Source organism: Rhinopithecus roxellana, chromosome 16 (genome assembly GCF_007565055.1).
Source record: "Rhinopithecus roxellana isolate Shanxi Qingling chromosome 16, ASM756505v1, whole genome shotgun sequence".
NCBI classification, from domain to species: Eukaryota; Metazoa; Chordata; class Mammalia; order Primates; family Cercopithecidae; genus Rhinopithecus; species Rhinopithecus roxellana.
This window is the reverse complement of record NC_044564.1, coordinates 48,238,706-48,263,575: the sequence shown is the minus strand read 5'-3', so window position 1 is coordinate 48,263,575 and position 24,870 is coordinate 48,238,706. Positions and strand designations below refer to the sequence as shown.

Below are 24,870 nucleotides of genomic sequence, written 5' to 3'. Positions count from 1 at the left end.
TGCACCTGTAATCCCAGTTACTTGGGAGGCTGAAACAGGAGAATCGCTAGAACCCAGGAGGCGGAAGTTGCAGTGAGCTAAGATCACACAGCTAAGATCACACCATCGCACTCCAGTCCAGGTGAGAGAGCGAGACTCCATCTCGAAAAAAAAAAAAAAAAAAAAAAAAAATACAAAGAAGAGACATCTGAATTTCATTCTTTAGATATTTAGAGGCAATGAAGGAATGAATGCTCTTGAAGCAAGGAGTAACATAATTACAATTGTTTTAAGAACATAGCTGAAAGAATTTATAAGAATAAATTAGTAGTAAGAAGGACGTGCAAGTGGGATAGTCTTTAACCAGGGCAGTAGTGGTGGAAATGAAAGAACTAAATAGAAGAACTATGGAGAAGCTGAAGCTGAATGAACAGGAATGGCTTGATACAGACTAGCCCGCTTGATAAGGGACTTCAGAAAAGGGCTGACCATGATTTAAATGTGTCATGATTTGAATGTTGATAACTAAAGGATGGTGGCTAAGAAGCTCAGGAAACAGGAACAGATGTCAAACACACAGGGTTTGTAGCTAACATTGGAAAACAGGAGGACTCAAGTACCCCAAAGAGGGGAGCAACAGAAGAGACATCTAGAAAAGAGAAGAAAAGGAAAAGATATCTGATGAAGTTAACGGAGAATGGCTTTTTAATTTTGTCAGTGAAGCAAAACCCAGGGTCATTAGTTAAGAAAGGAGGGACTGGAATATGATTAGGATTTTAAATGTTTTACAACTTTTAAAATTACACAATGGGACTTGGATAGGGGGTTTGGGAAGTGGGTTGCTGCACAATTTGACTCCTTATTTGGTTGTCTAATGTTTCCTTTATATGATCCAATAATGGGTACAAAAGCAATTCAAGGAAATATTAGTCCTAACAAGCTCATAGTTTCACAAGAATGTTTTATGTTCATCTCCAGGGCTTTTAAGTGATTTTAATTGTTTTTTCAAATTATTTGTACTTTAGAAAATAATTAGAAAAGAAAAGGCATGTATGCCAAGTCTCCAAACAAGACAGATCACATTTTGGATTTGTGAATGGACAAAATCAATGAAATCAAGAGTAGAACAGTCAATAGACCATTTTACACAAACTCAAAGTTATGTAAGGTGCTTCCCCTGCACACATTTCAGTGCACAGTTCCAGAAAATGAGAAGTTTCATCAGGTCCTTCAGTTCTGGCCATAATATAAAATGGATTGAGATTTTTAACTAAAAGGAAAAAGAAAAGCAAACAATGGCTTTAACAAACAGTACCCAGAATTGAATTGGCCCTGTTTAATAGCCATTTATACAAATAACTGGTTGCAGAAAATTAACTGACATTTGCCTACAATTTTATAAACCTCCTTTTATGGTATGAATAATAATGGGATTTACTTTGCCATCTCAAAATCGGTCTCTGTAAATTCACACAGTTCTAATTTATCTACCCTAATATCAGGAAGATTTAGCTATAAGACACTTTAATTAGTGCTTTCTCTGTACTTGGTAGTTAGTTACTACTATTTCAGCCTGTTCAGGTTTTGCATGCACACGTAATTCTAGTGTATCACAAAGCAAATATAGATTACTGAAAGGTTACCTCTCAGAATATTTAATAAAGCTAAAAACTAGCAAAATGGAAACTATTTCAAACGCAAGACTGTTGAAGTGCCAGATTCAGGGAACAGAGTCTACTGAGCTCCAAAAGTCTAAAATTACTTTAGCAAAGGACAACAGTGGCAGTGGAGAGGAATAAGATAACAGAAAGGGTCTCAAACTCCTGACCTTAGGTGATCTACCTGCCTCGGCCTCCCAATGTGCTGGGATTACAGGCCTGAGCCACCTGACCAGCCTGAGCAACATGGCAAAATCCATCTGTACTAAAAATACAATAATTAGCTGGGCGTGGTGGCACATGCTTGTAATCCCAGCTACTTGGGAGGCTGAGGCAGGAGAATCGCTTGAACCTGGGAGGCAGAGGTTACAGCAAGCCGAGATCATGCCTCTGTACTCCAGCCTGGGTGACAGAGACTCTGTCTCAAAATAAGTAAATAAATAAATAAATAATAATAGAGGGTGGATCAATAGGAATTGGCGATTCATTGCATACGGAGTAAAGGAAAGGATCAAAAATCAGTACAAAGTGCCTAGCCTAGGTGACTTGGGAGGAGAAACTGGATGACAATGGTCAAAAAAATCAGGAGAGGAAGGAATAAAAAATACCAGGGAGGAATTTGCACTGGAAGGGAGAAGAGGTATTCCATCCTCAGAAATAGAAGGGAAGGGGGACAAACTCAGAGATGTCAAAGAGAAGATTAGCTGATGAAATTCATATGAGCTGAACTCTTATTTTCTCAGTGATACAAGCTCATCAGCTCAGAGCAAGGGAAGAGCTCCCGTCGGCAATGGGATATTGGAATACCAGATCAGACTCCTTTCTGCTGCTTAGTCATTAGTGATGGTCTAGAATTACCATCCCTGGCAGAAATATGAGATCCAACAATCATGAAATAGGGTTTAAAACAAAGAGGCCCAGAGCCTTAAATTTATAACAAATGATCTATTTTACTAGCTAAAGTGAAGGCCTTAAAGTAGGTGTAATAGTGAAATATTTGAGGAGACAAAAAAGACCAAACTTGCTAGGCTGACAGCACAATGTCAAAAGCTGATAGACTGTCCTTCTCAGGTACTCAATCCAAGAACATTGAAATGAGTGAGATTTTAAATACATCTCACTCTCTTCTGATTACTGAACTTGTTCAAGCTCTTCCAAACCTCCAAGAATTGGAAATGTAAGGCATCAGAAATTACCGGTTGTCAATCTGAAACCCATTCACCCTTCTTGCGTGTTTTCCTTCAGAAAATTCTCCCACTATGTGACTTAGTAAACTGAATAGTCTAAGCAATCATAAAAATCAAATTGCTTCACCATGAACTGGTTTAGAAAGAAGTGTTCAACCAACTCTGGCCAATGAGACCCAAGGGAGTTGGCTGCAGGGCCTCTGGGTATGGTTAAGTGGTTTCTTCTTCCTCTGGACATTCTGGTATTTGAATGTGACTTCTGGAAATATACAATCATCTAGTGACCATGAAGGAACACACCAGGGGACAAAGCTAACAGACTGGGGATAATAGAAGTGAAGACAGAAAGGGTATCTTTTAGGCTCTACGTTAACCAACTTGATCATATCTCAGTCCTTCTTTTTATGTGAGAGAACACATTTTCCTCATATTTTAATTTTGATGAGGTTTGTTATTTGTTGTAAATCCTGTCTTAACTGATTTAAGGTGGCCAGAGGAGAAAGTCTCCTTTTCCAGCTATTCACAACTTACTCTTATTGTCTGCTTGATCGTACCAGTCAGCCAAGACACTTTTAACAGAGCCCTGGTGTGTTATAATGTATGTCCAACTATTGTTACACATGTACGTAACTACTTATGACTGTCAACCTGCCTGAGCATCATGATCATAAATAAAAGTTCTGCATTTTGTGGAAGTAGAGGTTTTGAAAGAAGTGAGCCTTATGGCGCAAAGTATAAAGATAAGCCACTTAAAGATATACAGATAAAAATCTTCATGAAGGAAGAAGAGGAAAACAATTTTATTTCAAAACAGATAAATCTCTAGTGAGCTTTAAGATGTCTATGACCTGCTTTTAAAGAGCAGGCAATGAAAGAAAGGTTTCCTCGGGAATAGACTTCCTGAGTTAAAAATAGCACTTGAAAAAACTTGCTCATTTCATTTGCAGACTGTTAATAGCAAAACTCATCTGGAGGATCTTTAAAATGCTCTGAAAGTAATCCCTGAAACTATGGTCACCCAAAACTTTGTTTTATAAAATGCCAACCAAAACTTCTCCATAAGGTCAAAACAAACAAGTTTATGAGAATAATTACCAGTCCTTAAGAAAAATACATTCATTCGAAAATGTTCATTTACCTGCAAACACTATAAAACCAAACTCTACATTGGAGCTTTGATGTGATTGTATATTCTTATCATAAACATTTTTCAAAAATCAGAGCAAGTTACATAAGCAAAGGATGTATAAGTAGTCTGTACTTTACTACAAAGAGTACAGCTTAAATGTTCCTATCTGGAATCATAATATAGTTCAGCAACATAACACTACGGTGCTGGCTAATCATCAAGCCTTAAAAACATCACACATACACACACACACACACACACACACACACACACACACAAATACGCTAACCAGTATTTTTGTCCCTTGAAAGATATATATTTTCTCATAAATTTAAAGAAGCCTACACAGCTATTTCCTTTAAAGATAAAAAGGAAAAAAATTCTTCTGCTGCAAAATGCAATTAAAACAATTAGAATAAAAAAAAATGTTCACAATGGATATTTTTCAAAGGAATGTCCCAAAGACCTTCTCTTTAGTACACTCTACACGTGACTGGTGTCGTAGTGGTAGTCTATGAGATAGGAAAGAACTGCAGAACAGAAAGCAACGCAGACCTGAAACACAAAAAGAATTAAGATGAATGGGTCAGGAGATCTTGAAAACAACGGAGAGATGCCATCAAGTGGCTGAAGAAAGAATTCTTCATGTGGAATGGTTTTCCCAGACATCACCATCTGGTGGTCAATTTTGAGAATCATTTTAGACTGGTAAAACTGTACAATGTGAATACTGGTCTTTCATGCAGTCCTTAAGTTAAGGCTTGATAACTCCTCACTGACATTCGGAGAATACACTCCATTAATAACCTTTAAACACCATTTAAATGACAGAATCGTAAGGAATAATAAAATAGCACTCACAATTCTATATAGGAGGGGAAGTACATTTTAGAATTTGGCTTAAATGATTTTAGGGAACTTTTTTCATAATAAATTCAAATTGAATAGATATTTGCAACTGTATTTAACCTTGAAGCTATAATTTTTACTTTCCCTTCCCATATCGTTGGTAGCCTAATGTTGGGATCATAAATTGTTATTGTTATTGTTCTCATTTTGCTTTTTTTTTTTTACATGAAATAGATCTTATAAATCATTTTATTTATGAATTCATCTATTTACATCTTCAAAAATTATTTTTGGACCATCTTCATTGGACTGGGCACTGATTTAGGCATTGGTTATACAATGGTGAGCAAAATGGACATACTGCTGTCCTTAAGCTTGTAATCCAGTGTAGGTGACAGACACTCAAGAAAAGTATTGCTTCACTCATTCGAAATCTATGTTCCGAGCATATACTATTTCTTATGCCTTGTTCAGGGACACATTAGTGAGCAAAACAGATAAGGGTCCCACTCTCAAGGAGTGCTTGGGAGTATAAAGAAGGATGTAAACAAAGGTAGAGGGAAATGACACTGAAGCTTCTATGTGAAACATGAGAAAGAACCAGCAGTAAGAAGGGCAGGAGCCAGGAGCAGAGGCATCAGGATTGCAGGTTCATATGCAAAGGTCCTAAGATTCACTGGGGGAGGGGAGGTAGGCAGAGTAGCTAGAGGACAATGAACAAGGAGGAGAGTGAGATGACCTGGGGTCAGAGAGGTAGGAGGGGACAGGTCATTGCAGCATGTTGTAGGTAATGGAAGAGAGGGAGTCTGATTTTCAGTTTAAGAGCAATGGGAAGCCACTGAAAACATAGTTACAGGAGTGACAGGATTTGCTTTGTTCGAAAAAGATCATTTCAACTGCTTTTTGGAGGATGGATAGAGAAATGGAAAGATGAATGGATGGATGGGAAACAAGTATTCTTGTACTTTTAGAGAAAGTTTCATTTTATTGTTTTTCTAACAGAAAAATGAATGTAATAACAATCTTCTGAAGCCATATCCCAGACTCCTATCAGCTTCATTAATATTGGTGGATGGCATCTTTCGACCTGCAATATTCCTGATATACGTTCTTGTGCTCAGGAAATCAGAAAACACAAAGATTAATGTTCACACTGCCTCATTCACCAGTTATAATTCTTCTCTTCCTCATGTGAACTCCCCTACCATAGCACTAATCTTACCCTCTGATAAATTAACTTGGTTGTGTGTTCATCTTCTCTACAAGACTAAACACTTATATCTTCCCTCATTTTTTTGCAGTCCCACAATGCTGTCTTTTATTCTTGGGAGCTTTCTTGTAAATGTTTATTTAACTAAATAAAAAATTAAAGTTTAATATTAATTCACTGTACTATAGAATTTTAATTTTTAACATTAGAATCCTTCTCCAAATGAATTTAATTTTTAATTTTCATGGGTATATAGGTATATATATGGGGCACATGAGACATTTTGATACAGGCACGTGATGTATAATAATCACACCATGGAAAATGGGTTATTCATCCCCTCAAGTATTTGTCCTTTTTGTTACAATCCAATTATACTCTTATTTTAAAATGTACAATTAAATTATTTGGCTATAATCACCTGTTGTGCTATAATAGGTCTTATTTATTTATTTGTACCCATTAACCATCTTCTCCTGCCCCCACCCTCCCACTATCCTCTCCACCTTCTGGTAACTGCCCTTCTACTCTCTCTGTGTTCAATTGTTTTGATTTTTAGTTCTCACAAATAAGTAAGAACTTATGTTTGTATTTCTGTACCTGGCTTATTTCACTTAACATAAGCACCTCCAGTTCCACCCATGTTGTTGCAAATGACAGAATCTCATTCTTTTTATGGCTGAATAGTATTCCATTCTGTGTGTGTATATACATATGTATATACACACATACCACGTTTTCTTCATTCATGTGTTGATGGAGACTTAGATTGCATCCAAATCGTGGCTATTGTGAACAGTGCTGCAATAAACATGGGAGTGCAGATATCTGATCTACTGATTTCCCCAAAGGAAAATTTAGATTGAAACCAATTTAACTTTTTTTTTTTAGGTTCTCTAATTATGGCCAGTTGAGGTAGCATGTATGGTTACTCATAAAATCTGCTGCTCAGCCCTTCAGACAAGGTGGATACAAAATATTAGGGTAACACAATGGGTTTTCCTGGACTTTTATTGGACATTCTGGGTTCTGTTCATTTCCTTTAAAGCCATGACATGTTTATCAGACATTGACATTGCTTTGTTCACCTTTCTAAAAATGACAACTTAGGATACCAACCACCTCTGTCCCAACAAGTCCCTCCATCAACATAGAATTCTGCTGTGAAAGGCACTTTCGAGGACCAACTTCTTTCTTCATAAAATTGGGCAATTTTTATTAAGCAATTATTTATTCAGTGACTAAAACGCCTTGCATTCACGGAGCTAAAAGGAGCCATGGGAGAAACAGCGCACAAAATAATGCAGAGATTTGCTATGGAACTTCCAAAAATAATAGACTTTTCTTTCTTTTTTTGAGACAGGGTCTCACTCTGTCACCTAGGCTGGAGTGCAGTGGAGCAGTCATGGCACATTACAGCCTCGGCCTCCTTGGGCTCAAGTCAATCTCCCTCCTCAGCCTCCCAAGTAGCTGGGACCACAGGCATGCACACTTCGCTTGGCTACTTTTTGTATTATTATTATTTATTATTTTAGAAGTGCAGTCTATGTTGCCCAGGCTGGTCCTGAACTCCTGAGGTCGAGCAATCTGCCTGCCCTGGCCTCCCGAAGTGCTGGGATTACACACATGAGCCACCAAGCCTGGCCAAGATTTCTTTCATTATGGAGCTTGGCTGAGTTTCTCTGTCCAGCTTTGATTCAACATCCTTTTGGCTCCTGCAGAACCATGGATTTACCTTTACAGAATTACATTTGAAACCTAGAGAGTAATGGTTTGTTCCATGTGTCTGTCTTCTTTATTGAAATGTAAGTCGGTGAGGGCAATTTCTTAATTTTCGCATTTCTCACATCTGATTCATTGAAAGAGGTCCAACAAATGTTCGATGGGTAAAGAAAAAAAATTTCATCACTAGTTGAAAAGTTCTACTGACTCAAAGACAAATGTTTATAGTAAGGAAGAAACCATGCATTATGGCTTAGGTCAGTAACTATCAAGAGAATTTTGCTTTCCTGGGGGACATCTGGCAATATTTGAGGACATTTTTAGTTGTTGCAGGTGGGCACATGTGTACTGCCATCATCTAGTTGGTGGATGCTAGAAATTCTGCTAACCATCATAACACCACACAGGACAGCCACTTATAGCAAAGCATTATATAGCCCAAAATGTCAACAGTGCCAAGGTTGAGACATCTGGCTTTAGGTTAAAGTTTCAATTGTTCTTCACACATATTAAAATGGAGCATTTGCCCCCAAATCTATCCTACTAAAAACTGTTTTGGTACAGCCATTACAGAAAACAGTATGGAGTTTCCTCAAAAATTAAAAATAGAACTACCATATGATCCAGCCACCTCACTATTGGGTATATATCCAAAGGAAATGAAATCAGTATGTCAAAGAGATGTCTGCACTCCCATGTTCCTTGTGGCAATATTCACAGTAGCCAATATATAGACTCTAAGTGCCCCTCAATGGATGAATGGGTAAAGAAAATGTAGTATATGTACACAATGGAATACAATTCAACCACAAAAAAGAAGGGAATTCTGTCATTTGTGGTAACATATATGAAAGTAGATAACATTATTATTATTATATTATTATTATTGAGATGGAGTCTCACTCTGTCACCAGACTGGAGTGCAGTGGCGCTATCTCGGCTCACTGCAACCTCCGCCTCCAGGGTTCAAGCGATTCTCCTGCCTCAGCCTCCTAAGTAGCTGGGACTACAGGCACCCGCCACCGTGCTCGGCTAGTTTTTGTAGTTTTAGTAGAGACAGGGTTTCACCATGTTGGCCAGGATGGTCTTGATCTCTCGTCCTTGTGATCCGCCCACCTCACGCTCCCAAAGTGCTGGGATTACAGGCATTAGTCCCTGTGTCTGGCTGGATAACATTATTTTAAGTGAGATAAGCCAAGCACAGAAACATAAACATCATATTATCTCACTTATACGTAGAATCTAAAAACATTGAATTCACAGACGAGAAGAGTAGAATGGTTGTTACCAGAGGCTGTGTTGGAAGATGTTGGTCAAAGAATATAAAATTTCATTTAGACAGGAGATACAAGTTCAGGAAATCTGCTGTACAACATGGTGACTATACTCAGCAACAACATGTTACGTATTTGAATATCGCTGAGAGATTTTAAATGCTCTCACCATGGAAAGTTATAAGAATGTGAGTAATGCTCAAATTCAAAATGTTAACGAGCTCAAATTAGCCATTCCACAATGTATACATATTTTAAAACATGATGTACATGATATATATAATAATTGTCAATTAAAAATTAAATGATTTTTTTAAAATCACTTTGGTTTTCTCCAAAATATTATGATCTACCAAAACAGTATTTATTAAAGGCTGAACGCCAAACCACTTAAACAAATTGGTCTTGTACATATTTAGACAGTTTACATAAGCTTTATGTGTATATAAGATCAAATGTAATACAATCTCTAAAGTACAGAGGTGGTAAGGGCAAGGATAGAAAAGAAAGAGGGTGGAATTTTAAAAAATGAAGATGAAAGGAAAGAAGACAAAGGGTCCCTTCTTACCTTTCATCCAGATGAGAATGGCTGAAATTGTCCAAGTATCAAAAGAAATCCCCTACCTCTTTCATAGCTTTGATTCCAGCAAAACCACACTCGGTTTTAGACTCTGCCTATTTTTCTGTAGCCATGGAGCCATTTTCTTCTCTTAACCAGCCCAGCTTAGCCACAAAGGGATTTTGTCTAAGTCCCCATAGCTACCACTAATCTATTACTGAATTGACTTTAAGCAAACGTGACCAGAACCTGCCACTGTGACCATCTCTAGTCATTTCTGTGTTCCCAGTGCCTCATGTCTAAACTCTGTAAACCATCTTGCTTCCACAAATGTTGAAGATTTTTAAAAATATTTTTACTAATTTTTGTAACACCCATTTTAAAAAATGCTAAATGGCTAGTCAAGAATTAGGAGTCTCCTGCACTAAGAAACAAAAGTAAACAAAAAATTTAAAAGAATGCTTTAAATCCACTTGGAAAAAGCCTTTACAAGATCATGATTCACATAATACCCATTGGCTGGCCAGGCGTCCCACCATCCTGCCCTCATTTGCAGACACCCACCACCTCGTCATAATCCGTTCCTTCATCAATCCTGTCCACACACCTCTGCTAAAACAATTTATTAACATAAAACATCAGCTAGTATAAAAGACATAATGCTATACACAAGTGGAAGGTAAAAAGGAGACAAAACCTTGATAAAATATTATTTTGCCTGATGATGTTGAAGTCTATTCTGGTTTAATTTCTTGAGTGTTTTTTGAACTGTGTTTTTAAACCTGAGCAAACACATACCTTTGCCACCCACTAAATGTAAATTTGTACTTCTTGTAACCTTGGGCAAGTCTTTTATTCTGTGCCAGCATCCATCCTATTATGTGTAAAATGATGGGTTTCTATATGCTCGTTTTAGTTGTAAAAACTCTGTAAGGTTATTATTGAGTAAATTCATAATCTGAATCTCTTTTCTCTTGGAAGAAAGCCAACTCTGCAGCTTCTTATAGACAGCTGTTGCCACAATTATCTTGTTTTCAAAAATGAATGATCTATAGCCAACCAAGAGTGGGTGGTTAAATCAAAAGAAAAAAAATCAATTTATTGCTTTTCCTTTGATCTGCTTCCAAGATCTGAGATGTGACATACTCAATAAGGATTTCAGCCCATCTGAAGGCCATTCTGTCTCTTTTTTCTTTTATTCAGAAGGATGGTGAACGTGAATTTAGAAAAGAGAGAAAGTAGGAAGTAATCTTCAAAGTTACAAATGCTCAACATTTGATTGGAGAGCATCTTTTTGAGGAGGAAATGGAGTTGGAATTCAGATGCAGTTTCTGGGGATAATGTTTTCATGGCTGAAGTCATTGTATTAATGAGTAAACACAGCCTTACCTCTGATTTCACTGTCGTCCTAACTGTCTTGCACTGCCCCTCTCTCAACAGTGGTGTGTCCATTTACCACTAGAGATGAACTACTCTTTTTCTCAGTGAGCACCAACTATGTGACAGGTGCGAGGCACATAGGATTGAAGAACACTGATGATAAAGGATCCCCCAGACTGGTACATAAGGAGAATGGTATGCAAAAAACTTAGTAAAATGTGATGAGGACTCCAAGAGAGAGCTCCATACGGGGAGTGTATAGAGGGAAAAAAAGATTCCTTGGGTGTGTCGGAGGAAGCTTTAAAAAGGTGATATTTGAACCTCATCTTCAAGGGTGAAGAGGACTTCAAGTAGAGGAGCTAAGGGAAAGGATTTCAGATAGGGAGAATGCATGAGAGCCACGACAGTATGCCTGATATGGGACCTAGACACAGTTTGACGAGGCCAAAACAAAAGGTAGGTGCAAGAACAAGCGCCATGTGTGAGGCTAGGGTGATAGCAGGAGGCCCTTGTGAGGCATGTAAAAAATGTGTGCTATGACTTACAAGTTGATGTGAAATTTGAAGGCTTAGAGAGGCAAATAAAATAGTATTTTACAAAGTAGTTTCCAGAGCAAACCAATTCTCTCGGTACTCTTGTTAAACACACACACACAGAGGTAAGTAAAATTTAGGAAAAGTTGCAAATTATAACATCTTGGATATTCATAATGTATAAATCCTAAACATTCTGATAAATCTTACAATGAAGAACCCTAACATGGTTAAGCCAGCATTTCTCTGGTTTTTTTTTTTTTTTTGTTTTTGTTTTTGTTGTTGTTGTTTTGTTGTTGTTGTTGTTTTCTTTTTTTGAGACGGAGTCCCGCTCTGCTGCCCAGGCTGGAGTGTAGTGGCGCGATCTTGGCTCACTGCAAGCTCCGCCTCCCAGGTTCACGCCATTCTCCTGTCTCAGCCTCCCAAGTAGCTGAGACTACAGGCGCCCGCCGCCGTGCCCGGCTATTTTTTTGTATTTTTAGTAGAGACGGGGTTTCACTGTGGTCTCGATCTCCTGATCTTGTGATCTGCCCGCCTCGGCCTCCCAAAGTGCTGGGATTACAGGCGTGAGCCACCACGCCCGGCCAGCATTTCTCAAATGTATTATCTTATTGTTGTTCTGTTTTCTTTTGTTTTGAGACAGTCTGCCTCTGTCACCCAGGCTGGAGTGCAGTGGCCTGATCTCGGCTCACTGCAAGCTCTGCCTACCGGGTTCACGCCATTCTCCTGCCTCAGCCTCCCAAGTAGCTGGGACTACAAGGTATCCGCCACCTCGCCCGACTAATTTTTTTTTTTGTATTTTTAGTAGAGACGGGGTTTCACCATGTTAGCCATCAAATATATCTTCTTTAACATGTGCAGAATGAGTGTTTGCCGAGTACTCTGGGAAATATCTAGTCATATAAAGTAAATTTGCATCAGTAGAAGAGTTGCTTTAAAGTTATCCTTCTAGTGGAGGAACTTCCGGCAGCGGCAGCTCAAGTGGCAAAGGCAAGATGGGTCAAAGTCAGAGTGGTGGTCATGGTCCTGGAGGTGGCAAGAAGGATGACAAGGACAAGAAGAAGAAATATGAACCTCCTGTACCAACTAGAGTGGGGAAAAAGAAGAAGAAAACGAAGGGACCAGACGCTGCCAGCAAACTGCCACTGGTGACACCTCACACTCAGTGCCGGTTAAAATTACTGAAGTTAGAGAGAATTAAAGACTATCTTCTCATGGAGGAAGAATTCATTAGAAATCAGGAACAAATGAAACCATTAGAAGAAAAGCAAGAGGAGGAAAGATCAAAAGTGGATGATCTGAGGGGGACCCCGATGTCAGTAGGAACCTTGGAAGAGATCATTGATGACAATCATGCCATCGTGTCTACATCTGTGGGCTCAGAACACTACGTCAGCATTCTTTCATTTGTAGACAAGGATCTGCTGGAACCTGGCTGCTCGGTCCTGCTCAATCACAAGGTGCATGCTGTGATAGGGGTGCTGATGGATGACACGGATCCCCTGGTCACAGTGATGAAGGTGGAAAAGGCCCCCCAGGAGACCTATGCGGATATTGGGGGGTTGGACAACCAAATTCAGGAAATTAAGGAATCTGTGGAGCTTCCTCTCACCCATCCTGAATATTATGAAGAGATGGGTATAAAGCCTCCTAAGGGGGTCATTCTCTATGGTCCACCTGGCACAGGTAAAACCTTGTTAGCCAAAGCTGTAGCAAACCAAACCTCAGCCACTTTCTTGAGAGTGGTTGGCTCTGAACTCATTCAGAAGTACCTAGGTGATGGGCCCAAACTCGTACGGGAATTGTTTCGAGTTGCTGAAGAACATGCACCATCCATCGTGTTTATTGATGAAATTGACGCCATTGGGACAAAAAGATATGACTCCAATTCTGGTGGGGAGAGAGAAATTCAGCGAACAATGTTGGAACTGCTGAACCAGTTGGATGGATTTGATTCTAGGGGAGATGTGAAAGTTATCATGGCCACAAACCGAATAGAAACTCTGGATCCAGCACTTATCAGGCCAGGCCGCATTGACAGGAAGATTGAGTTCCCCCTGCCTGATGAAAAGACGAAGAAGCGCATCTTTCAGATTCACACAAGCAGGATGACGCTGGCTGATGATGTAACCCTGGACGACTTGATCATGGCTAAAGATGACCTCTCTGGTGCTGACATCAAGGCAATCTGTACAGAAGCTGGTCTGATGGCCTTAAGAGAACGTAGAATGAAAGTAACAAATGAAGACTTCAAAAAATCTAAAGAAAATGTTCTTTATAAGAAACAGGAAGGCACCCCTGAGGGGCTGTATCTCTAGTGAACCACGGCTGCCATCAGGAAAATGGTTGGGAAATTTCTCAATCCCTGAAAGGGATGAGGTTGGGGGAGTTGCTCAGAAGAATCCCTGTTCCCATTGATTTTTATTAGCAAAGCATCCTGTGTCTTTTGGAGTACTATGTGTAAGTGCCCATTGGGTGGTCTGTCTGTTGGTCACTGCAGCAGTCTGCTTCCCAATAAAGCGTGCTCTTTCACATACACTTCCTGTTTCTGCAGTCTCCACACACACCTACCGCTCAGCAGCAGGCTGTGGGTGGACCCAGCTGCAGGGAAGCCTCTGGACAGGAACTCAGGCTGCAGTCACAAGGAGTGTGGACCTCACTATGCGTTCCCCGCGTCACACCCCCAGAGCTGGCGTTCAACAGTAATTACGGCGGGAAATGGTCACTACCACAGAGCCAGGGATATTCGTTGTTTAATAAAGGCTGAGTTAATGTGGCAAAAAAAAAAAAAAAAAAAAAAAAAGTTATCCTTCTAAAGTAATGTAGCAGATGGACCAGAGGAGAAACCCATTAGGAGAGAGCTGAAATCGTACAGATAAAGATCATGAGGCCTTAAATTGATAGGAAAACGGAAGGGACAGGCTCTTAGATGAAGGATAGGGAAGAGAGTTCAGAGAATATGGTAAATGACTAGATGATAGGTTGATAGTGTGTAAAGAAGAGAGAGAAGAAGATGGATCCCAGGTTGTCAAATAGAGTAACTTAGTAGATGGTGGGATCGCTTTTCAGAAGAGGGAAAACAGGAGGAAGAACAGTTTAGGCAAAATATAGTGATTTCAGTGCTGGTGTGATGAGAATCTTCATGCCATGGACCCAATGACTGGCCAGTAAAAACTATCTGATAGTAAGGGCAAAACATTAAGATTTTTTTTTCATTGTAATAGCAAAGCATGAGCCTAATTAAGCTATTTAAGATATGTTTTCTTTACAAATTTATATCTACAACTTAAATAAAGTGAATTGATTTATACTAGGAGAAACTGTATGTATAGCACTCCTGAGGAAAACATCTTTTTAAAACCAGTAAATGCAAGGGAATGTATCTTTGTACTAAGTCTGTACTTCCATGTATACTGACTTTTAAAGCCGAGACAGAGTGCTGATAGGTCTTCTGATAATGTCATCCCACAGTTAATATCTCTCCATTATAGCTGATATTTTGATAACTGTTTTGATGTTCATCCAGAAGTCTAACTTCTTCATATTCTAAGAATGAAGTGATATTTCTTTATCAGATATGTAAAATGGGGGAATGGAGGTATTTGGTCATTACTTGTTAAATTGCATTGTGAGATGATTTTCTTGTACTCGTTCAATAAGTATTTATGCCTCAAGAACACATATCTGAAGGTTTCCACCATCTAAAAAGTATCAGGATTTTACATTTTCTAAGAGCAGATAAAAAGCTGAAGTTATGAAAATGAAAATATTCAAAGGCATAAAACTTTATAGGCACATTTTCTAGGTAAATTAAATGTCCCTCATTTATGTACCAGGCTCTTTGCACACTTTGGGCCATTTAAGCCTTACCAATAACATTATACAGTGAATGCTGTTATTAACCCCACTTTTCAGATGGGGAAACTGAGGTTAAGTTCATGCTGCTGGTGGCAAAGCTGGGACTTGAATCCAGGCAGCCTGGCTCCAGCATCTGATCTCTTGAGCCACCCGGACCTGGCCATACTTCCTTTGCACTTGTTCAGCAGTGAGCTTTCAAGCTAAAGTCCCCATGAATTCTATTTATTATAGGGAGTACAACCTATCCATCATTTATATTTTTTTCCATTACTGAGAAGGAATTCTCTGTTGTATCTCATATTATTTTGCTACTTGTAAGGTGAATGACTTATATGATAATGATTATTTGGTATTTACCTGTGGAATTTTCATTTTGAATTTCTACCCTGTAAAGTAACACTTAATTTTCAATAATATGTCAATATCTTAAAAGATACTAATACATTAAATTCATATGTTCCTGTGCAATTGCTGGCCCCTGGGTACTACGATCATTACTTTACATGCATTATTACATTTAATCTTTCCAACATTCACAGAATATTTTACAGACAAGAAATCTGAGACCCAAAGGGCTAATAGAATTTTCCCTGGTCTCAGTATCCTGAAAGTTGCCCTCTTAAAAGTTATAGACTACTAATTATTTTGGGTATCAAGTATCACGATGAATTTTTACCCTTAATTTTAAAAAATATTTTAACAGAGCTTTTCTTTCTAAATTATACTTTAAGTTCCGGGATACACGTGCAGAACATGCGGGTTTGTTATGTAGGTATACATGTGCCATGGTGGTTTGCTGCACCCATCAACCTGTCATTTACATTAGGTATTTCTCTTAATGCTATCCCTCCCCTAGGCCCCCATCCCCCGACAGGCCCTGGTGTGTGATGTTCCCCTCCCTGTGCCAATGTGTTCTCATTGTTCAACTCCCACTTATGAGTGAGAACATGTGATGTTTAGTTTTCTGTCCATGTGTTAGTTTGCTAAGAATGATGGTTTCCAGCTTTATCCATGTCACTGTGAAGGACATGAACTGTTTTTCATGGCTGCATAGTATTTCATGGTATATATGTGCCACATTTTCTTTATCCAGTCTAACACTGATAGGCATTTAGGATAGTTTCAAGTCTTTGCTATTGTGAATAATGCTTCAATAAACATATGTGTGCATGTGTCTTTATAGTAGAATAATTTATAATCCTTTGGGTATATACACAGTAATGTGACTGTCAGGTCAAACGGTACTTCTGGTTCTAGATCCTTGAGGAATTGCCACACTGTCTCCCACAATGGTTGAACTAATTTATACTCCTACTAACAGTATAAAAGTATTCCTGTTTCTCCACATCCTCTCCTGCATCTGTTATTCCCTGACTTTTTAATGATCACCATTCTAACTGGCATGAGATGGTATCTCATTGTGGTTTTGATTTGCATTTCTCTAATGACCAGTGATGATGAGCTTTTCTTTCATGTGTTTGGCCACATAAACATCTTCTTTTGAGAAGTATCTGTTCATATCCTTTGCCCAATTTTTGATTGGGTTTTTTTTTTTTTTGTAAGTTTGTTGAAGTTATTGTAGATTCTGGTTATTAGCCCTTTGCCAGAAGGATAGATTGCAAAAATTTTTTTCTATTCTGTAGGGTGGCAGTTCACTCTGATAGTCTCTTTTGTTATACAGAAGCGCTTTAGTTTAATTAGGCCCCATTTTTCTATTTTGGCTTTTGTTGTCATTTCTTTTGGTGTTTTAGTCATGGAGTCTTTGCCCATGCCTATGTCCTAAATGGTATTGCCTAGGTTTTCTTCTACGATTTTTATGCTATTAGGTCTTACGCTGAAATCTTCAATCCATTTTGAGTGAATTTTTGTATAAGGTATAAGGAAGGGGTCCAGTTTCAGTTTTCTGAATATGGCTAGGCAGTTTTCCCAACACCATTTATTAAATAGGGAATCCTTTCCCCATTGCTTGCTCTTGTCAGGTTTGTCAAAGATCAGATGGTTGTAGACGTATGGTATTATTTCTGTTCCATTGGTCTATACATCTTTTTTGGTACCAGTACCATGCTGTTTTGGTTACTGTAGCCTTGTAGTATACTTTGAAGTCAGGTAGCATGATGCCTCCAGCTTTGTTCTTCTTGCTTAGGATTGTCTTGGATATGTGGGCTCTTTTTTGGTTCCATATGAAATTTAAAGTAGTTTTTTCTAATTCTGTGAAGGAATTGACAATGGTAGCTTGCTGGGAATAGTGTTGAATCTATAAATTACTTTGGGCAGTACAGCCATTTGTATGATATTGATTCTTCCTATCTATGAGCATGGAATGTTTTTCCATTTGTTTGTGTCTTCTCATTTCCTTGAGCAGTGGTTTGTAGTTCTCCTTGAAGAGGTCCTTCAACATCCCTTGTAAGTTGTATTCCTAGGTATTTTATTTCCTTCATAGTAATTGTGAATGGGAATTTATTCATCATTTGGCTCTCCGTTTGTCTATTATTGGTGTATAGGAATTCTTGTGATTTTTGCACATTGATTTTGTATCCTGAGACTTTGCTGAAGTTGCGTATCAGCTTAAGGCATTCTGGGGCTAAGATGATCAGGTTTTCTAAATACACAATCATGTCATCTACAATCAGAGATAATTTAACTTCCCCTCTTCCTATTTGAATATACTTTATTTCTTTCTCTTACCCAAGTGCCCTGGCCAGAACTTCCAATACTGCGTTGAATAGGAGAGGTTACAGTGGGCATCCTTGTCTTGTGCTGGTTTTCAAAGGGAATACTTCCAGCTTTTGCCCATTCAGTAAGATATTGGCTGTGGGTTTGTCATAAATAGCTATCATTTTGAGATATGTTCCATCAATACCTAGTTTATTGAGTGTTTTTAGCATGAAGCGGTGTTGAATTTTATCGAAGACCTTTTCTACATCTATTGAGATAATCATGTGTTTTTTGTCACTGGTTCTGTTTATGTGATGGATTACATTTATTGATTTGAGTATGTTGAACCAGCCTTGCATCCCAGGGATAAAGCTAACTTGATCGTGGTGGACAAGCTTTTTGATGTGTTGCTGGTTTCGGTTTGCAAATATTTTATTGAGGATTTTCTCATCAATGTTAATGTGGGATATTGGCCTAAAATTTTTTTTGTTGTGTCTTTGCCAGATTTTGGTATCAGGATGATGCTGGCCTCATAAAATGAGTTAGGGAGGAGTCCCTCTTTTTCTATTGTTTGGAATAGTTTTAGGAGGAATGGTACCAGCTACTCTTTGTACCTCTGGTAGAATTTGGCTATGAATCCATCTGGTCCTGGGCTCTTTTGGTTGGTAGACTCTTAATTACTGCCTCGATTTCAGAACTTGTTATTGATCTATTCAGGGATTCGACACTTCCTGGGAGGGAGTATGTGTCCAGGAATTTATCCATTTCTTCTAGGTTTTCTAGTTTGTGTAGAGGTGTTTATAGTATTCTCTGATGGTAGTTTGTATTTCTATGGGATCAGTGGTGATAACCCCTTTATCATTTTTTATTATGTCTATTTGATTCTTCTCTCTTTTCTTTATTAGTCTAGCTAGCAGTCTGTTTTGTTAATCTTTTAAAAAAACCAGCTCCTTGATTCATTGCTTTTTTTTTTTTTTTTTTTTTTTTTTGAAGAGTTTTTCATGTCTCTATCTTCTTCAGTTCTGCTCTGATCTTAGTTATTTCTTGCCTTCTGCTAGCTTTTGTATGTGTTTGCCCTTGCTTCTCTAGTTCTTTTAATTGTGATGTTAGGGTGTCAAATTTAGATCTTCCCTGCTTTCTCCTGTGGGCATTTAGTGCTATAAATTTCCCTCTAAACACTGCTTTATCTGTATCCCAGAGATTCTGGTACAGTGTGTATTTGTTCTCATTGGTTTCAAATAACTTATTTATTTCTGTCTTAATTTTGTTATCCAGTAGTCATTCAGGAGCAGGTAGTTCAGTTTCTATGCAGTTGTGCAGTTTTGAGTGACTTTCTTAATCCTGAGTTCTAATTTGATCCCACTGTGGTCTGAGAGACTGTTATGATTTCCATTATTTTGCATTTGCTGGGGGGGGTGTTTTACTTCCAATTATGTGGTCAATTTTAGAGTAAGTGTGATGTGGTGTTGACAAAAATGTATATTCTGTTGATTTGGGGTGGAGAGTTCTGTAGATGTCCATTAGATCCACTTGGTCCAGAGCTGAGTTAAAGTCCTGAATATTTTTGTTAATTTTCTGTTTCGTTGATCTGTCTAATATTGACAACGTGGTGTTAAAGTCTCCCAGTATTATTGTATGGAAGTCTAAGTCTCTTTGTAGGTTTCTAAGAACTTGTTTTATGAATCTGGGTGCTCCTGTTTGGGTGCATATATATTTAGAATAGTTAGCTCTTCTTGTTGCATTGATCCCTTTACCATTATGTCATGTCCTTTTGGTCTTTTTTGATCTTTGTTGGTTTAAAGTCTGTTTTATCACAGACTAGGATTACAACCCCTGTTTTTGTTTTTGTTTTTGTTTCCATTTGCTTGGTTAATCTTCCTCCATCCCTTTATTTTGAGCCTATGTGAGTCTCTGCACGTGAGATGGGTCTCCTGAATACAGCACACCAATGGGTCTTGACTCTCTATCCAACTTGCCAGTCTATGTCTTCTAATTGTGGCAGTTAGCCCATTTACATTTAAGGTTAATATTGTTATGTGTGAACTTGATCCTGTCATTATAATGCCAGCTGGTTATTTTGCCCATTGGTTGATGCAGTTTCTTCACAGTGTCGATGGTCTTTACATTTTGGGTTGTTTTTGCAGTGGCTGGTACTGGTTGTCCATTTCCATATTTAGTGCTTCCTTCAGGAGCTCTTGTAAAGTAGTCAATGGTGGTGAGAAAATGTCTCAGCATTTTCTTGTCTGTAAAGGATTTTATTTCTCCATCACTTATGAAGCTTAGTTTGGCTGGATATGAAATTCTGGGTCAAAAATTGTTTTAAGAATGTTGAACATTGGCCCCCACTCTCTTCTGGCTTGTAGGGTTTCTGCTGAAAGATACACTGTTATTCTGATGGGCTTCCCTTTGTTGGTGACCTGGACAGATTTTTCTCTCTGGCTGCCCTTAACATTTTTTCCTTCATTTCAACCTTGGTGAATCTGACAATTATGTGTCTTGGGGTTGTTCTTCTTGAGGTTGTTCTTCTTGAGGAGTATCTTTGTGGTGTTCTCTGTATTTCCTGAATTTGAATGTTGGTCTGCCTTGCTAGGTTGGGGAAGTTCTCCTGGATAATATTCTGAAGAGTGTTTTCCAACTTGGTTCCATTCTCCACATCACTTTCAGGTACACCAATCAAACGTAGGTTTGGTCTTTTCACAGAGTCCCATATTCCTTGGAGGCTTTGTTCATTCCTTTTCATTCTTTTGTCTCTAATCTTGTCTTCACATTTTATTTCATTAAGTTGATCTTCAATCTCTGATATCCTTTCTGCTGCTTGATCGATTCAGCTATTAATACTTGTGTATGCTTCACAAAGTACTTTACTTCCTTGCATTGGGTTAGAACATGCTCCTTTAGCTCAGAGGAGTTTGTTACTACCCACCTTCTGAAGCCTACTTCTGTCAATTCATCAAACTAATTCTCCATCCAGTTTTGTTCCCTTGCTGGCAAGGAGTTGTGATCCTTTGGAGAAGCAACATTCTGGTTTTTGGAATGTTCAGCCTTTTTGTGCCAGTTTTTCCTCATCTTCATGGATTTATCTACCTTTGGTCTTTGCTGTTAGTGACTTTCAGATGGAGTTTTTGCATGGTCATCCTTTTTGTTGATGTTGATGCTATTGGTTTCTGTTTGTTAGTTTTCCTTCTAACAATCAGGCCCCTTTTCTGCAGGTCTGCTGCAGTTTGTTGTGGGTCTACTCCAGAACCTGTTTGCCTGGGTATCACCAGTGGAGGCTGCAAAACAGCAGTTTGCTGCCTGCTCCTTCCTCTGAAAGCTTCGTCCCAGAGGGGCACCTGCCACATGCCAGTGGGAGCTCTCATGTATGAAGTGTCTGTTGACCCCTGTTGGGAGGTGTCTCCCTGTCAGGAGCCACAGGGACCAGGGACCCACTTGAGGAGGCAGTCTGTCCCTTAGAAGAGTTCAAGCACTGTGCTGGGAGATCTACTGCTCTCTTCAGAGCCATCAGGCAGGAACGTTTAAGTCTGCTGAAGCTGTGGCCACAGTTGCCCCTTCCCCCAGGTGCTCTGTCCCAGGGAGATGGGAGTTTTCTCTATAAGCCCCTAACTGGGGCTGTTGTCTCTCTTTCAGAGATGCGCTGTCCACAGAGGAGGAATCTAAAGAGGCAGTCTAGATACAGCAGTGTTGTGGTGCTGGGGTGGGCTCCACCCTGTCCGGACTTCCCAGGGGCTTTGTTTACACTGCGAGCGGAAAACCACCTACTCAAGCCTCAGTAATGGCAGACACCCCTCCCCGCACCAAGCTCAAGTGTCTCAGGTCAACTTCAGACTGCTGTGCTGGCAGTGAGAATTTCAAGCCAGTGGATCTCAGCTTGTTAGGCTCCATGGAGGTGGGATCTGCTTAGCAAGACAACTTGGCTCCCTAGCTTCAGCCTCCTTTCCAAGGGAGTGAACAGTGCTAACTCACTGGCATTCCAGGTGCCACTGGGGTACCAAAAAAAAAAAGAAAAAAAAAAAACTCCTGCAGCTAGCTAGCTCAGTGTCTGCTCAAATGACTTCCCAGTTTTGTGCTTGAAATCCAGGGCCCCTGTGGTGTAGGCACCCGAAGAAATCTCCTGGTCTGTGGGTTTTGAAGACTGTGTGAAAAGCGTAGTATCTGAACTGGATAACACTGTCCCTCACAGCACGGTTCTTCACAGCTTCCATTGACTAGGGGAGGGAGTTCCTCGACCCCCTGTACTTCCTTGGTGAGGCGACGCACCACCCTACTTCTGCTCACCCTCTGTGGGCTGCACCTACTAACCAGTCCCAATGAGATGAACGGGGTACCTCAGTTGGAAATGCAGAAATCACCCGCGTTCTGCATTGGTCTCGCTGGGAACTGCAGACTGGAGCTGTTCCTATTCGACCATCTTCTTTACCTTTAATTTCTTGATGTTAATAACTGTATTTGAATATCTAATCTCTTTAATTTTGTTTTAAAGCGTTCATAAACATGACAATGGCTTTAAGGCCAATTGGAAAAATTAAAAATAACTAATGATCTCACAATTCTCACTGACCACCATTATTTTTAAGTTTTTTGTCTTCTACTTAAAACTATTATAATCCTGATTTGTATTTGACGTTATATCGTAAGTGCTTTCATAGTAATTTTCATACCTTCATCTTAGTTGACTGTATAACTTTACTCCAAGTTTGCTTACATTTTTTAAACTTTTACTATGTCTAAAGTGTTACTGTGACCAAATTTGTACAAATATCTTCTCTCTTCATTTCACAAAAATTAAATTTCAAAAAATGAGAAGATAGTACAAAGACTGTTTATTTTGCTTAAAATTTACTTCCAAGACTGCGAGAAAGAAAAACCCCAAAAGGTGAGTCTCATGAAGACCTCTGAGTCTACAACAGTATCTTTCATCTTCCAACCTTTTGAGCAGTAGCTCTCAGGGCACTTATTACAGATCTCCATGGAGGTGTCAGTTAACCCTGTATATGTTTGCAGGGAAACATTTCTTAGTCATGAGGGATCTCATCTTATTTACTTTCATGTCCTCTATAGCACTTACATGGTTCTGCATAGAGAAGAAAAGCAAAGCTGTGTGTTGATTCTGGCACAATCACAGCAAGTCCAGGTACAAGATGTCCATGAATATGTACAAGGACCATGGAATCAACTGAGGGAATAATCACCTCTGGTCTCAAATACCCAAACACACCTATTCTTTTTTCTCCATTTTGAGACAGGGTCTCACTTTGTTGCCCAAGCTGGAGCACAGTGGCATGATCATAGCTCACTGCAGCCTGAAACTCCTGGGCTCAAGCCAGCCTCCTGCCTCAACCTCTTGAGTAGCTGGGACCACAGGTGCATGCTACGATGTTCAGCTAATTTTTATTTTTATTTATTTATTTATTTTTGAGACTGAGTCTTGCTCTGTCACCCAGGCTGGAGTGCAGTGGCACAATCTTGGCTCACTGCAAGCTCCGCCTCCCGGGTTCACGCCATTCTCCTGCCTCAGCCTCTCGAGTAGCTGGCACTACAGGCGCCCGCCACTACGCCCGGCTAATTTTTTGTATTTTTTAGTAGGGATGGGGTTTCACCGTGTTAGCCAGGATGGTCTCGATCTCCTGACCTCGTGATCTGCCCACCTCAGCCTCCCAGAGTGCTGAGATTACCGTGTGAGCCACCGTGCCTGGCCCCAGCTAATTTTTATTAAAATTTCTTGTAGAGACAAGGTCTTACTATGTTGCCCAGGCTGGTCTCAAATTCCTAGGCTCAAGTGATTCTCCTGCCTCTGTCTTCCAAACCTCTCAAAGTTCTGGGATTACAGGCATGAGCCACCACTCCAGCCACTCTCACCTCTTCTTATTAATCCTTACCCCTGATCTAGCCCACACAATTAGTGTGACTTACCTTTGACCTAATAAAGATTCTGAAGTAGGAGAAGAATGAAAAGGAAGAGTAACACACACACCCCACAAAAAGGGCCAAGAGCTGAGGAAGAAAAACACGTTGTGGAATGGTGTGCTCCCTCTCAGAAGTCAGAGAGAATTCATTCATATTGACAAAAGCAGACCACACCTCCACTCCCATCTGTACTATCTTATATTGATATAAGTAGATAACAAAACTGAAGGATGAGAACACTAACATATATACAATTTTTATTTATCAATTACACTTCATTAAACCTGGGGAAAGGGAGTGAATGATGTTTCAGTCTCAGTAAGTGATCCAAAGAAAAGCCCCCAAATTGGCATAAAAATAGCCTCCTCCTACATGAAACTAATAAATTCAGCTTAATAGAGGAGGTTGCACTTCTAAGCATAGAAGCATGAAAGCTTCTATAAGTTTTACACGCATTCACTTATTTGATCCTTAGGAAACAAACCCTTGTAAAATGGGTACCACTATCTCTCATTTTTCAGATAAGGAAACCAAGACTAGGAGAGTATAGGCAACTTGCTCAAGATGGCCCTTGAACAGAGTCTGAGTGAAAATCTATACAGGTGTACTTGCCAACTGCACATGGGTCCAGTATGCCTCCCTCGCTCACCTTAAGCATCATTGCTGCCATCCTTTCTTCTCACCTTGTAAAACCACTTCATCTCCATCCTCTATGTCCCAAAGCAGAGCATTTCTATCCTAAACTGTATTCTAAAATCTACTTCATGACATATTGAAAAAATTCTTAGAACTGTATTGGTGGTGCGTGGGGTATCATTTCTTATTAGTACTAGAGAAAGAATGTTTTAACAAAGAAGTATATTTAATTTGGATGATAGAAAAGCAAGATATCTATATAAGTATGAAACACCCACTTAGTTTTCTTAAATCCAAGCATGAGATCGTCAATATTTTAACAGAAATTAGTGGAAAA

The 24,870-nt window shown here is 39.3% G+C and overlaps 2 protein-coding genes across 8 annotated transcripts in view; one reads left to right on the top strand and one right to left on the bottom strand.

Annotated features, from left to right (window-relative positions):
• Positions 1–24,870, bottom strand: part of TRPM3 (transient receptor potential cation channel subfamily M member 3) — a 938,690-nt gene that overhangs the window by 727,454 nt on the left and 186,366 nt on the right. The window lies entirely within an intron of this gene.
• Positions 12,437–14,018, top strand: LOC104662043 (26S proteasome regulatory subunit 4). The gene has a single exon (XM_010362919.2). It carries the CDS (start codon positions 12,476–12,478, stop codon positions 13,796–13,798), a length of 1,323 nt encoding a protein of 440 aa, XP_010361221.1. The 5' UTR covers positions 12,437–12,475; the 3' UTR covers positions 13,799–14,018.

Coding starts and splice junctions, on each gene's coding strand:
- LOC104662043 (XM_010362919.2), top strand. CDS start 12,476: ATGGGTCAAAGTCAGAGTGGTGGTCATGGTCCTGGAGGTGGCAAGAAG.